A 16611-nucleotide genomic window follows, 5' to 3' on the forward strand; every position below is an offset into this window, starting at 1 on the left:
CTGTTTATTAGATCCCCCAGTCCCTCCTGGGGACCCGCAGGCCGTAACCGGGGTAGATGCTGTTACAGTTAATACTGCCAGTCATGTGTGTGTGTGTGTGTGTGTGTGTGTGTTTGTATGCTGTGTGTGTCTCTTTTTTTAACCGAGACATGCACAACACAGAATGTAGGACTATTTTCGTTATGAAAGAAAATCCTGATTGTACTAACAGCAGCCAGCTGAACCCCCCCCCCCCAACAAACCAATTGTGTCGGCAAGCACGCTCCAACCGTTATTGTTTGAGGGTATTTCTAATACAATTGCACTTGGCCATGGCGATATCACACACGCTCAGACTTGTATACCTGCCTACCCAGTCACAAGGGGATATAGTCATCTTATGGAGGACTGTAATAAGTCTATCTGTCCTAGAAGGTGGAGGCGGGGGGCGGGGAACAGCGCCCAGTGGAATTAATCTGTACAAACACAATGTAATAAGGGGACAATAGGCGGGAGGAAAAAAAAAAGGAGAGCTAATAAATTACTCCCGCTGTCGTTAAGAATACGCTCCCGTTCTGTGTCGACGACCTACAAAACATCAGCCCGCCGTGCCCGGGCCCATGATGCTTTGCGGTAACCTAAGACGGTGACCTCGCGCTGTGGCAGCCCTGTTTGCAAACACTGTGTGATGAATTAACAAGAAGCCTAATATAGGTGGTGTGGAAAGGTACAGGTGGCTGCCTCTGTTGTTCCAATTACTGAGGCTGAGCCGAGCCACTAGAACAACACACAACAGCACTCTGGCACTGGTGACTTGAAGCGCAGCAAACACACAGCCTTGTCCACGGGGACGGAGAGATTGTCTAGGTTTTGCTGTGTGGATGTGCCTCTCCAAGTCAAAAGGTCCCCGGTTCGATCCACCGTCTCCATCTGCATCCTTGAGCCAGATAGAAGTCCAACTCCCTGGATGCGCCTTAATGACCTGAATTATCTTCAAGTTACTTTGGATGAAAGTATGTAGTCCTAAATCACTAACTAGTTTCCTTCCTTCTCCCTCTTAGGAATAAACAGAAACTGCCAGGGTCTATGTAACGCACTAGAAAATCCCTATCACTTCAAAACATAATGAAGTCAACAAACACAACACAAGTACATATCGTAGGGCATTAGGTATTTGAGATTGCCCTGGGGTTTGAGTTTTTATTCTATTCACAAAATAATAATACTATGCACCGCAGTTTCAATGATAGATCAACCTCCCTCCCCCCCCCATTATTTTGCATGTTGTCAAAATAATAGATGAGAGACGCACACGAGTGTGGAGTTCATAGATATGCTTCTCTTAAGGCGCCCCTGCCACTCGAACCCTCTCGGCTACGCCGCATCTGCTGGTGAATGGATCGGGTTCGCGTCGCAACTTGGAAGAACTGAAACTGATCGTGTTCACAACTATTATTATGTTATTAATATTATTTAAATAAAAGTAACTAGGCCAAAGCTTTAGCAATGCAGATTGCTTTTTGCATTCATTCCTTCCTCCACTTTTTAGTCAGTCATACATTGACTCATTGATCTGTTCAAAATTCCAATTCCGTCGTATATTCATCCAATGTTTGATGCATTTGGAAAAAAGCCGAAAGCTTCCGGACTTTTTAGAGTGAAAATGCTCTGAATACATACAAATACAATTACAATTAGGGCATTTAGCAGACGCTTTTATCAAAAGCGACTTGCATCGGTTAATACATCATGTGCAAACATACACATTTTTCTGAAATGCTGTCTTCAGTGCAAAATATATAATATTATTGCTGCAGGGAAAATACAATAAAAGCAGGATGGACAGGATATAGCCTACAGTGTCTCAGACATATCCTCAATAAACAATAAAGCATGCAATTATATCAACAATAAAAATTAATCTGCAATACCTAGCCTTAATATACATTCCTTTGCGAAGAGCAGCATATTAATGCAGCATAGACAAAGTCACATAAGGCGTACTATACAGTATGCAGAAGAAAATAAGGTCACATGGTAATCTGACAGTTCAGAATTCCTGCACCAGTGGCAAGAATGGGGGCCCATTCAGATAGGAAGTGTGGTGCTCACTCTTTGCGCTACTCTCTATCCACTTCTATGGCTTGCGGAAGCGCAGGCACTCTGAACAGAGGTGCCATCGCAGCCCCCCAGCGCTGCAGCGTAGCTCAGAGGCCCTGGTGAGACCAATTTACAACCGACATCTATGTTGAATTTCTTCCTTTTTCAACGATTTGTATGAGCCTCAATTTCTTTAAATTAAAAGGGGAAACTGCGTTTTGTGGACGCATTTGCGATACTTCTGTGTTAACCTGTTTGAGTTGCCTGGTAACGACATGCACATGGCACACAGCACACATCAGGCGACATGTTGAGTATATTTCCTCCGTAGTGAGAGTTTCAAGAGTTTAACCTTTTACTCCTTACTCATAGGAGATGTGTGTCCAATACATTTAACCAGAGTAATGTGATACGCCTAAAGAGTACAATGTACATATACTACATATGCTACTTACACAATACAATAATATTCAAGTAGCATTGTATACTTAAAGTACAGTATTCATGCACCATGGTCAACATTACTTGTATGTACAATACAATAATACTGCAGTAAAATGAAACAGTTATATGTAATGAATGCGTACAGCATTTCTGTCCCAATCTAAGCAGTTATCTCAGTTTGGTACGTGCTAGTACAAGCGTAAGTACTTCAGGTGCCGTCACACTTTCACCTCAGAAACAGCAGGTAGAAAGAAGCAGGCACTGTATTTTTTTGTCGGCAGAGCGCGGTGGATTGAAGGGTCGGTTCATGTGAGGTCAGACGCAGAGCTGTGTGTTGGCCCTCCATAGATCACGGAGGATCTAATTGGTTGGAATTGCGAGGGTGAATCATAGAGCAGTGGGTAGTGATGGTAGATGGTATAGTGGTAGATGTTATGATGATGTTTCGTAAAGAGACACGTCAGGGTTAGCGGCTCAGAGTTTTCTGGTTTGTTGGCACACTGAGTATAACGTGATCGTATGAAGAATCGTAATCATAGTAATTATGTTTTTGATGATGCTTATTGTTACCCTGGTCAGGGCAACATCGCAGGTATTGCACACACACAAACACACACGCACACCATTCTGTAAATATGTAAAACGTAAGCAGCAGAAGACTACATAGAAATGAAAAGAATGGATAACACTGTACTGTGGGCGGATCATTTTCCTGGGGCAGGGTCTGCTGTGGTGTGTGTCCTCATGTGAGCTTCTGTGTGACAGACTGGAAGACAGGCGTTGGCACCCAGGGGGGGAGGGCCTGACGCCCGGCCAGGGGGGAGTCACCCTCCCAGGCAGCCATGTCCACACTATAACGGCTGCACATCACATCTCCGTGTCACAAGATTTCAAGCCATTACATTAGAGTTTTCTACTATGTGTGCCCCAAAACGCTGTCACACTTTCCCAGATCAAACCGTCTCTCACGTGCGGGCCCAGGTCACATTAGCCTGGCCGTTGATGTCTGGATCACATCACGCTCACACGTCAGCCTATTATTAAAAGACCTCTATTTGAAGGTTGTGAGCCCCGGCTTTACTTCGTTTTTGGTGGACAAAAACAGTTTGTAGTGTTGTCTGTTTTAGTGTGGAAAGAAAGCCAAGATGAAGAAAACCAGCCGTGTGTCTGGAGCATTAATAAGGACAAGGCTTATGAAGATGAACCACAGTGGTTAATGCTGGAAGACTGTTGGAATGCTTCGTTCTCGTGCTTTCTTTTCTTGTGAACATAAAACAACATGTTTTGATGTGACAACTTTGTATTTTTCAGCAGAGCATCTTGAGTAGAGAGAGTAGAGCAAATAAAAATGAGGGTCTGTTGGAGTACAATTCATGAAATCTTTTGAAAGGGCATGAAAATAAATGCTATCTTTTTTATTGTGAATCTCAGTATGGATGGTGGATTAATAACCGCTTGAATTAAATAAATGTGCGTTCAATAGTATTGAGGTAAAGCTTTAAAATGAAGGCTCATTATTTGACCACATCAAAGAATAACAATGAATGAATATCACATTTTGATGAAAAATAAGATGCCATCCACCTAACCTTTCAGTATTCAAGCTGTATGATTTCCTGCAGTATTAAATAGATAGCAATTTTGGGAATAAACAAATCATGAAAACACCTTTTCATAGCATCATAGGAAGCACACAAAAACAAAAAAAATAATTTCTGGAAGTTAAATTTAATTTGCCACAGCCTTGGGTAAAACAACAAAGTTATGTGTATATATATATATATATTTAAATGAAAGCAAGGGGTTGGTTTTTATTAATACAAAACAATCCTCACCCTAGAAACCATTGAGGCCCCAAAATGTGTCTCTTGGAAGCCTTGAGATACCAGTGGTCCTAAATACCATTGGTCCTAAACACCAGTGGGTGTCAATCATTTTGAAACAATTAACAATTTGGGGAAAATTGTGCCACTCTGCCGGTTGTACACAGCAAGAGTTTCACAGGCATTTATCAGATTGCAATTAGCAGACTGCATACAAAGTGGGAACATATTTAGGAAGAAAAAAAAATGTTTTCCCTAGTGTGAGCAACTTGCCAAATCAAGTAATCATTGATGGCAATTATGTGTAACATTTGAGAAATGTTGTGTTGTATAAAAATGTTTATGCATTGCCCTTCGTTATCTGCTGTCAACAATTCCAGTCCCAAAATGATTCATTTTGATTTAACTTTGTGTTCAAATTAAAAGCCTAACACAGGACAGAGGGCTATGTAAAAGATTGCACCAACATAACATTAATTTAATGTTAAGCAATAGCACATGATTTTAAATTATTTTATTTGGGATGAGAGCAGCATAAATTAAAAGGATCTCCTACGACAGAAGCCTTTTTTTTGTAGCGTAAGATTGGACCTTTAGTTGAGTATAACCGCCAAAGTCACTGTTAGTGTAGTTGAAAAAGGCACACTTTACCTTTCCTAATAACCCAACTTTCTTTATTGTTCTGTTCTCACCCCTGCTTTGTCTTTGTTTTTCAGAGGTGGTACAGTGGTTATTTATCACTTTGACATTTGAAAGCATGTGTCTACTTGTTAAAGCTTTCCCCATTCCCTCCAAAAGGATAAGAACAGCTAGGCATCACACAGGCCAACTCTGAACAATGCTCCAGAAAGTCCTAGAGAATTCATGGCAGCTACATGCTGTTTAGATTCCCCAGCATCCACCTTCACTTCCTTGCAAACCACAACCTTCCATTATTTTCACCCTAGCTATTTGGTTTGTCTCCATTTTCCCATACAGACCACTTATTATTCTTGGACACCCTTGTAGTTTAGTGGAAGAGGCTCTCCCAAGGAATGCACCTTGGAAACTCTTCACCATTGGTGGAAAATCTTAAAACCAGCAGTGCCTCCTGTTTTCAAACCAAGTTTCTTAAAGGTAGCTTATGCAATTTGGAGAAGTATCCAACTGAAAAAAATACCATGCCTTCCTCTAGAGCCACTTTTCCAAGACACAGGACTAGCTTCCTAGCTTAAGCAATAGGTCTGCCTAGCATTGTGGAAGGTCATGCGCAAAATGTGCAATGGCAGAGTGCTCGCAGGTAGCCGGGTGGGTAGGTAGACAAACAAATAAGCCATCCAATCATTTCAGTCGTGCCTGCGACAGCCACAGATACTAAATTTGATTTCTTTCTTTTGTCAAAGCTTTTTTTTTATTGAATGCTGTCAAGACAAATAGAATTTCAACAAATACGACAAAAATACCTTCTAAAATCAATTGCGACCCTACCTTTAATAAATAATCCCTGAGAAAGTAACCAAAGGAAGAGACGAGGGTTTTTGTGGATATAGTGGGCTGACAACTGAGAGACAGTAGAGGCATACAGCCTTATGTGTTGACTTGACAAGCTTGTGTTGTTGTTGCAAAGAGCACAAAGAGCCACGGAGAACGGTCACATTGTTTTGCTTGTCTGCAATATAAATGCATCACAATTCAACTGTCACATTTGTACATGTAAGCAGTAAACTACTACTTAATCTTAAAATTTTTAATTGTATTTTAAATTGTTCAGAAGATACATTGTGTATTTTTGATTTGTTTACAAGTCCTGTTACAGTATAGGCCAGTTAAATGGCATTAATTGTAAATTATTCACATGTACAAGAATACAAAACCAGACCCTTGGAGGCTGCCCTCCACCAAATGCCTGCCCCAATGATGTACATTTGCATAATTATCAAAATATATTATTAAAAAAATGTTAAACAAAATGTTGTTAGTATTACAATATCTATACACTTGGTTCCCCCGCCCCCCCCCCTCGCCCACAATTACCCAGTCAGGACCAATCCCATGGCAGCAAGCCCATTGGACCACAATTCCAACCGATAAAGGGCCAATGACAGCGCCGCTGCCCAACTCCCCTAATTGTTCAATATAAATCAGATGCTGTTTCCTAAGCAGCGCTGGAGGACACGTATCGTGCCGTATCATTCTCCCCACCCACCGCCGGCGCTGGTGGGCGATGTGGCACACAAACGGCAGACAAATTGATATCTTTTGTCCGCTCGTGGTTGTCCTCGTTCTCTCTCTCTAATCGCTCTCCTTCCTTGGGTGCCAACCGATTTCCGCCGCTGCTGACAAATTGCTTGTTTTACAAACTGTGTTGGTGTCGTCCCCCCCCCGCCTGATTTTTTAACAAACAGGTTTGTGTTGTAAAACCACACAGAGGCTAATTTGTCTTCCTCTGCCCACAGAGAGTGGTGCCGCCGTGCAGAGTCCGGTGTTCAGCAAGCAGCCGGGCAGCATCGTGTACCCCCTGGACGCCGTGGAGAAGAACCGGGAGGTGATGTTCAGCTGTGAGGCCCAGGGGATGCCCCCCGCCCTCTACCGGTGAGTAGGGCAGGGGGAACCGAGTTTGATCCCCAATGTCCCCCCTCCCCTCAACCCCTTAAACCCCTACCTGAAGGACATGGGTCTGAGTTCACTGTAAGTCTATTTCAAAGACATTGCACTAAGAGGAATCCAGGGACATGTTCTATCTTCATATATCTATCTTCTGTGCTTCATTGATTCCCTTGCTACCTTCCTACCATACTTGTCCCCTTCTCCCTTCTCACCAGACCCCCTTCCCTGACAAATTTATCATCTCCATATGATCTCACACAATAATATAACATAATGACAATATGGGAATAATGTATCGATACAGAGTACTGTGTTGCTTTACAGGAACCTGGACAAAGAATAGAGATAAATAAAAAGAATAGACCTGTGCCACTTCCAATGAATAAGCATAAATGACAAATTGCTCTTATCCTTGTAAAAGAACCACTGTTGTTTCCAGTCTCTTATTTATTCGCTGAATTGAGCATTTGAAGGAGTTGTCTGTTGCACCATTCAAAGGCACCTTGGTCTGCTTGTCTATTTTTCAGAAGGAACTTGCCAGACTGAGCTTATTCAGAATCAGGACTGACTTGTAGAGAGGTGAACTCAGTCCTGTCAGAGGAAAACCACCTGGATAGAAAATACACATTAAACCTTAAGTAGCCGATTCATATACCACACTGCGCCGTTAAAGTGCACGAGACTGCACATTCTTTATTTTAATATTGGTCGTTTTTCATGTTGCATCTAAAGCTTCAAATCAATCACCTCCGGTCTCCGCCGGACAATTATTTGCGGGGGCAAGATTTGGGAGGATTGGGACCTTGAATGCGTGGGAGCACAGCCAGCTTAGCCCATGACCTAATCAACTGCGTGGCTGTCAAGGTTACCAGGCGACGGCCCAGTCGGCAGTGCAGCTGTCCGGCAAAGATGTTCCCGCGTTCGACAGCTGACGGCTTAATCACGTTCAAAGTTCATTAATCCTGCATACACCATCCCCATCATCATCATCATCATCATCATCATCATCATCATCATCATCATCATCATCATCATACCGGTTGCAATGATGCATCTGAAAATACAATTCTTATTTGGCAAACGACGATCGTATTCCAAATCATGATAGAACTGCTTGGAAAAACCTGTAGATTTTTCAGACTAAACAAAGCGCAGGCTTTGTTTAGATCGCAGCATGTTCTGCCACGTCATTAACCAGATGGCGGGGCATTATGCGATCGAGAGCGTGCGATACCAGGCCTGTTGTAAAGTGATTGCATAAAACATGTGCCTTGCAAATTGAACTGCTGTTCCTGTTTTTGTTGGTTTTCTCGACTGATTGTTAATAGATTAATGAAAGGATCTGGTGTATGGGTTGGTTGTGTGTTTCACTACAACGTGCTACACACACATGGTGGTAAAAATGATCAGCCCTTGTAAAGTTGTTGGTTCAACCAAATGTCTGCAGCCTACCTTGTTGGTATGGATGAGGCCCAACCCCAACATGCTGCTTAACAACACTATGTCACTTTGGATAAAATGATTACTAAATAGTAAATTTCAAATGCATTCCACGTTGCGCTGTGTTGAATGTACGTTTCCTTTTCTTGGGGAAGGTTGGGTTGTTCGTTTTTGTTTTTGTTTGTTTGTCTACATTTGCATCATCCAATTTATCTTAGTCTACACCCTCAAAGACCTTCCCAAACAGAAGACATCAGTGGTCCTCTACATTTACAACGCCTGCTTTGAAGTGGGTTGCCTTTTGAACAAATCCCTCCCTAATAAAGCAAACTTAGCTCAATCTGCATCAGAAAACTCCCTAGACTCAATTAGTTAGAATCAAAGCCAAATCTCAAAACATAAGATGAACAATGAACAAACTTTTGTATGTTTTTTGTTGCATTCCCTTTTCTCTCTTGAAATAACATTTTCTCATCTGAATAACTCCTTCTTGGAGAAATATCAGTGTTACCCCGGGCCTGTGTCTGAGCCGTTTGGCTCCTTGCATTTTTTTTGCCGTCGATGCGATCCTTTCCTCTCCAGAAACAGATGAATCCCTCAGGGACAGCCTCCTCACTGCCTAAGCCCCGATGCCAACATCAGAAACCCGACACAAACTTTGCAGTTCAGAAGATAATTCTCGTCATGTCCATTTGTCTAGACTGTATCTCCGAAGCACATCTTTTTCTATATCTATTTTTCAAACGTTCCGCTTTGACTGTGGTGGAAGGAAACACTGACTTGGTCTTGCGAGACGTCCTTGTTCTACTCTAGTGTGTGCGTTAACAAGGCTCTGGAGAAGATGCACTCACATGGACCCGGATGGGATGGTCCAGTGTCCGCACACATTGTGTCTATTTATAGACTTGTTGATCTCAAGTAGCCTCACAAATCAGACTGAAGAATATTAAAGTAGTATAAAAGAATAAGTGTATGCAAGAATAAAAGTCGAATGGCAGAAGAGCTCAAACCCTTGTGAACCGGGCGTTTTACTTTATTTTGCTGCATATTTATTATTGACCAATGATGTGGCTGGAGGCGGGGATCTGTAAGTGGGTAATTGGCTGACACAAACTCAGCCAGCACTATTAAACTGTGAAAAAAAATCACCTGTTAGTGCAAATTAGTTTCTGTTGGGTTGAAATCCCTGTAACGAAAGAGAAAACCAGTTCTTTTCAGTTTTTAGTTTCCGTGCTCAGGCTCTATGCCGTCTCCCCTCAGAAGTTCTGCTGCAACTGAGTAGGACTGCTGGATCCTAGATATGGCCTGGATAAACCCCCCGTTGCTATTGTGGTGCAAACAGACCAGCAGACAACAAACACTAGTTTTAACGGAAGCCGCTCCACAGGGGACACAAGCCTTTCAATTCGTCCAGCAGGATATGGTGGTTGTCATTGTTTGTCTCTGTCTTTAACAGAAATAACTGTTATAGAGATAACGCCTGATAACGAATTATACAACTCAGTACTCAGTGGGTTCAGAAATCAATTTCATTGACAAATAGCACTATATATAGCAGTATATAAAATTGTTTTATAGACGTGTTATTCAGAGAAACATTTATGTATCCCTAAAAGATCATATACATCAAATTTCTTTCTTTGTTTATGCATGTGAACAAAGTAAAGAAACGACCTTTCCTTATTGATAGCCATATTATTCAAAGAAATCAAAGGTCTTTCTACCCCGACTTTAGTTATGCATGCTGAAGGCATACATTACTGGATATATGCCTTGTCTGGAAATATTGCAGGGAGCCCTTAACTCATTTTACCTGAATTACACTTCCTCATCGATCACGCCCTTAACACTGATGATAATCACATGGACTTGAGTATAAGTCACAGGTTGAGGCAAGGTTGCAGGCGTAACTTGTAATTGTGGCAGCATAATGATTTAGCAGCATGTGTATACAGTTTGACTGGGCTCGGGAAAGATGGATGGTCTGCATCCCCTGTCTGTTCTCAGGCATTGGCACCCCAGTAGTCCACTGTTAGTTAGATTAACAGAATGCTAGAGGACATGATTTCATGGGAACTCCTGCCTCCCCTCTTCCTTTTTCTTTCCCCCCTGTTGGTAAAAATGGAATGATGGCACCACCAAGTCTCTCATTTAGTTTTGTGAATAACAACACCACCTTGGGCTAGGATGGATTTAATTTGAATGTGTTGCGCAAGCGTTGATTATATTTTTTCTCTGATCTCCCCTGTTTTTTTGTTGATTTCAGGTGGAAACTGAATGGCACAGTACTCAGTGTGAAATCCAGCGGCTCCCACTACAGCCTTTCCGGAGGCAACCTGAGAATCAGCCGCCTGAACAAGGACCACGATGCTGGAACCTATCAGTGCCTCGCCTCAAACTCCTTTGGGACCATCGTTAGCCGGGAGGCCAGTCTCACATTTGCATGTGAGTTTTAAACCTTTTTAAGCCAATGTTTTTGTGTGTGTTTCTTTTTGCTTTGTTTGACGGGTAACTCAAAAGTTGATCAATTTGGGATGGTTTGTCATTAGCAGTCTGGGATGGATGCATGAGACGCTAGTCCCTCTGGGGATCTGGATGCTGCCAGTGGTCCGATGAGTCTTTTTTCTCCTAAAGAAAGTTTTGTGTTTTGAGTCAAAGGCACAGAGCCGATGGAAGAGCTGCATACGCTGCAAACAGCTGACCAAAACAAAACACTCTCAACCCTTTTTTCCCTAAGGTTGGAAATCACTCAGAAACACCGCCACTACCTGATATTGCTCATTCAACCAAGAAGAAAAGAAAGTAAAAAATAAAGAAACAATTCAAAAGATGCTTCACATAGAATTCAATCAATCAAGCATACAGGAAATTGAATGCCTCTAATGAGCGGTCATTCAGTTTGGCATCAGAATAGATTGGTTGAAGTCTAACTCTGGGCGTTCAGATTCCTAAAGAAATACAAGTCAATAGGTGCCAATGGGCCCATTTATCGGCCGTAGCATAAATGATGACATTAGTAACTGAGTGATGGCGCACTTGGATTAAATTCTGAAAGCTTCTCTTTAAGCGACAAGGACGTCAATATATCTTTGGCCATTTTATATTCTTCGTGAGTCAACACGGCTGTTGGTAAGTCGGTCCCTTGCTTCAGAAAAAACGATTCTTTCTGCAGAAGTGGACTGCGATACGGTGACAGTTCCATCAATTGTTAACGCTTTGACCTTACCAGCCCACAACTCCTGTCACGCCGTCAAGGAATGGTTGTACGGTCGGATGTCATTCATCTTCTTTATTACCCACTGTAATGCTTAATTAACTTGTGTCATGATCCAAAGGTTAAAGTTCAACAAAATCATTTAAAAAGGGCAACCAATGTGATATATGTGTCTTTTCCCCCACATGTTGGCGTGAAAAAACAACCCTTAATGAGGCAAATGGATTGGACTAGGAAAGGTTTTAATGTTTTAAAGGAAGTGCTGAATGTATGTCCTTGATAAGGTTAAACCTAATATGGAAAACAAGGTCTGAAATGCATTTTTAAGACGCATCTTACTTCGATAATAAACATCTCCTTATCTCTTCTCTTTCTTTGTACCTGGCTAACCTATGTGTTACACATGTACGTCTATATTATTTATCCAGTTCAATTATGAGGCTGATACGAACCAAGGGCTAGGTGACAAACACATCATATAGGGTGTGAGCTATGCGACAAACAGACCTAAATGCATCCTGCTGCCTTTATGTGTCTAGGTTTTAAAGAGACCATCAAAGTAGATTACACTATCAAGGCTCGCAGAGGGCTCCCGCAGTTTATGGTTTCGATCTAAATAGAAGCATCCGGAATTTGCCTTCTTCCTCGTGCACAATGCCTTTGGGGTTGTGCTGAATGATAGTTTTCAAAGTTTACTCTCACATCACTCACAAACCATGTTCCTCGAATCGCCCGTCACGCTAGTCAACGTGACGTCATTGCTCATACAGTTCTCCCTATGGTTGGACGGTTGGGTCTCAACGTGATCTCGAATAAACCGAAGAGGGACATTTGAAATCTCCTATTTGAAGATGCAGTATGTGCTATTTTCACACACCAACCCTGTTGTCAAACCGAACTACCCTTGGACTCCACTGATTCTCATTGGCCACATGCTTGGTTTGACATTTCAACCTACTGTACTGTATTGTTACTCAAAGTGACCCTACTTCCAACCCCTACCAGCAGGTATGATGTTAATAAGCCACAGTCACAAGCCATTTCAAAGTCAACCCTATAGAGACATCACACAACAATACCAACAGCCGGGCTGAGATTTAATATCGTATAGGAACAGGAAAAGTCTTTGACTTCAAAGTAAAGGGATTTTTATAAGTTGTCCAATTGTGGAGGTTCTCTTTTTCATTCTTGCCGACAACCCCAAGATATTCACTGGCCCAGATTTTGGCCCCACCTAATTAAACCCTTTTCTTTTGCGGGTGCACATTGATTTGTAACGAACAATCCATCTGCCGCCCCCGTAGGTGTGTACACCTGCATGCAAAGGAGTGCTGTTCTCTCCTGCCGCAGACGGACTCTAATGCTATAACCCTATAGTACAACAGCGCTTCATGTCATAATTAGATCGGACGCAATTTTTACTCGGTCTGTATTTAAATTGTCTCCCTGGGGTAATATTTGTTTAGACTACGAGTCGGCTAAAGGGCCATCCAAGGTTATTATTTGAAAGTGGGCGAGGCTCCAGACTTGCTCAGCATTCCCCTCCCTTTCCCTCCCAAACTTTTGATGGATGATGCTACTTCTTGAGAGCAGCGCGGCTGTCCGCGGGGCCGGGATAACGGATGAGCCTGTGGGCGCTCTCACTCGATACTGGCTGCCCTTGATTAGTATGTCTATCGATTCCATATCGGTGATTATGTAAAATATGTACGCCCATAATTCATACTGATGAGTGCGGTCAATGTGTGCACTGCAGCCCCACATCCCAGAACCACACAGACAGGTCGTAGCGGTGAGGAGGACAATCTTTACAACACAATGAGCCCCGAAGCAGCTCCACTGCATTGGCGGAGAAGGTTCAGGTCAAGAAGGGACCTTTGTGAACACAGATATACACTGAATACCGTCACCTGAATATTATGTCAGGGTTCAGAGAGTGGTAGTTTGAATACCAGCGGAAGGTCCAGGGTTCAGACCTCGAATGAAGCAGTTTACTTGCGGTGGACATCTCCAGCTTTCACCAGGGTAGGACTTTAGAGGCCTTGAGGGGAAACATGAATACCTCATTTAAATGCAAATAAATCCTCTAGACCCCTCTTAGCTGTTGTGATAATGCGGCGCGAGCATATTGACTCGGTTAATGAGGTGTAAATAGCTAATGGGTGTACTCTGGTGCTTATCTGTGGTATACTATCAAGATATTGCACAGGAGGGAGCTCAATAGTATAGCATAACATACTTAAACCCTGCCGTTCATCTCCTTTCTTGGAGGCACATAGATTAGAGGAAGAAGTCAGCCATATGATAACCATATAATTAAAAGGGCAACAAAAGTGGTGTTACACAAACACAAACACACCATCTCTGTGTATGTGAATGCCTCCTCACCCACACACAAACAAACACACACACACATGCACACACAGAGACACACACACACACGCACACACACACGCACACACACACAAACACGAATTCTTGTACACACACCCACACACTCACAGACACACACACACACACGCACACACACACGCACACATACACAAACACGCATTCTTGTACATACACACACACACTCACACACACGCATGCATGCTCACACACACAGGCACACACATATGCACACACATACCATATTTTGGGAGGCGAAGAGCATCCTTAAGAACTCGTTATGCATCGTGATAACCACATAATTCAAAATACGGCGGGAGACACAAACATAGAGGCACACCTCATCCATGTCTGCGAGCTCAAGCGGCTGGACCAACACACATGCAGGACACGCATGCGTGAGTCCGCACACGGCGTATATTGCCAGACAAAGCGTGTCCTTAAGGATGCTCTCAGGAGGTAATGAATCACATGGTTACGGCGGGACAGGCGTGTGGAAGTGTGATAAGTCGCAGTGGCATTTGGAACTGCTCATATATCTGGGATGTGATCATCAGGCTAATCGGGGAGATCATTGTTTGTAATGTCAGCCCAGGTTAACAGTAATTGATGCTAATGCATCTAGATGGGGCATCACATTTACTGGTCCTGAGGACATTAATCATAGTTAGCCCCGCTTCCCCTTTAAGAGACAGTGCTGGAGTACTTCCTCCTAAGTCCCAGTTGTTTTTTTTAGGTACACTCCCGGTAAAAAATTTTTTTAGCATCCCAACCCCGCAAATCAAAGGGATTTCCAATGTCTGTGTCGATCTCTTTGTTTCAAGTGCTCGTGTCTTTTTTTTATCCATCCAAGTAATTATGTGCACAGCTGTGCATGCACAAAAAGGGTGCCTTTGCCACAAATCCCCCTTTTACAATGTCTCCCTGTCTGCAATGCAGTTTCTGAAGTCATTCGCCTGTATCAATAAAATGCTCTTTCATTGCCACCCCTGAAGCCCCTGTCTCGCAACAATGGGTTTTTGGGGGGGCTCATCTCGACCACTGAGTGTGGGCGGACGGGCATAGTTGAATTATACCACCCTGGCTCAAAGCTTTCAACGCGGGAAGAGCTTTCGACCAATCAGGTCCAGGAAAAAACACCAGCAGGCCCGAGAGAGGCCGTCGTCTCAACTCCTCTTATGAAAAAAGCTTTAATCTCAACCTAAAAAAAGCCCCCCCCCAAAAAAATATTTTCGGAACAAACAAATAAATTTAGTACCTTAGAAGTCTTTCTGTAGCCACATGTTTAGTGGAGACGTTTTTTATTTTCCTTTTATCTAGCCTTCTATCGTACCTTCAGATGAAAGCAAGTGGTTGGGCTCCAAAGCCACTCCAAAGCCATTTCTGGGCCATTTTGGCGGTTGTCAGACAGTACCAAAACCGGCTTTAAAGGACAACCACAAAACACTTGCTTTAAATACATTTGGAGTCTATCTTGCTACCCAAGCAAACACACTCAGTGCCATTTCTTCATTAAACAAGATAGGACGTTAGGCTCAAAGTAAACCATAAAAAATAAGGAAAAAATTGGGTCCTGGAATAATTTCATTAAGAGCCGGTGATTGTAGCTCGATATCCAATAACACTTTTGTTCTGAGCAAAGATAAATCATGGTCATCCCTCCTGCACAGGGGGAGGTTTCCAGAGCCAGCCAACTGTAATGCACAAGGACAGTGATTTGCAGGCAAAAAATGGCAGCCGACAGCCAATTTGTCATTCCATCTATGGAGTGCCCTCATATACTCAATTATTCTAGGCCACAATATCTTGTTTTTTTGAGTAAGCAGTTAGAAGCAGTGCAAAATAAGTATTCCATAAATTAAACATGTGGGCGAAACATTTGTATATTTAATTGTGGGATTTTAATGGTGTACTATATCTCATACTTGAAGTCTAGACTAGCCTTGCAGGCTAGTCGTACTTACCGAGTGTAAAGAGAATATCATACAGATGATATAGCATATATTTTAAATTACCCATGAGATTTAGGAGTATAAATCTGCAGGAATTGTTAACCATTTAATTAGATTCCATATAGTCTTATAAAACAACCATTTAAATTGCTGAAGGGCTAAGGGCAGATGAATGTGTTCATCATAATGAAAGGTGGTTCCTTATTGGACTTGTGCCACAGTCAATATGACGCATATTAACTGACCAAGGAGTCCTTGTTGTAAATCAACAAGGACTCCTGTCGAACAATCGTACTTTTATGTTAACTAAAAGCCATGGCATTCAAGTAGGGCTTAATGAAAGTCTATGCTTTCACTACTGATCCGCCGCCGCAACAAAGAGTAAGGATACCTTATTCATGGCTGTTACATTTTGAGTATCTCACTCGAAACAACACAAAAGGGAAGCAGTATTTAATTCACTCAAATCAATGCGTTTTGGATTTAATTTTCTACTCAAAGAGATATGCCCACTATTACTTTCAGACACACACACAGACACACACACCAACACCAACACACACACACACACACACACACACAAACACACACACACACACACACACACGCACACACACACACACACACACACACACACACACACACACACACACACACACACACACACACACACACACACACA

At 42.5% G+C, this 16611-nt stretch overlaps 1 protein-coding gene across 5 annotated transcripts in view; it reads left to right on the plus strand.

Annotated features, from left to right (window-relative positions):
* Positions 1–16611, plus strand: part of LOC132470603 (contactin-4-like) — a 104303-nt gene that overhangs the window by 12308 nt on the left and 75384 nt on the right. For all 5 annotated transcript variants that reach the window (XM_060069341.1, XM_060069340.1, XM_060069343.1 and 2 more), the window contains exons 2-3: positions 6784–6917; positions 10639–10817. In XM_060069341.1, the coding sequence (XP_059925324.1) occupies positions 6784–6917; positions 10639–10817 (313 nt within the window). The remainder of the gene's footprint in view (positions 1–6783; positions 6918–10638; positions 10818–16611) is intronic.

Source organism: Gadus macrocephalus, chromosome 13, assembly GCF_031168955.1.
Source record: "Gadus macrocephalus chromosome 13, ASM3116895v1".
Classification (NCBI taxonomy): Eukaryota; Metazoa; Chordata; class Actinopteri; order Gadiformes; family Gadidae; genus Gadus; species Gadus macrocephalus.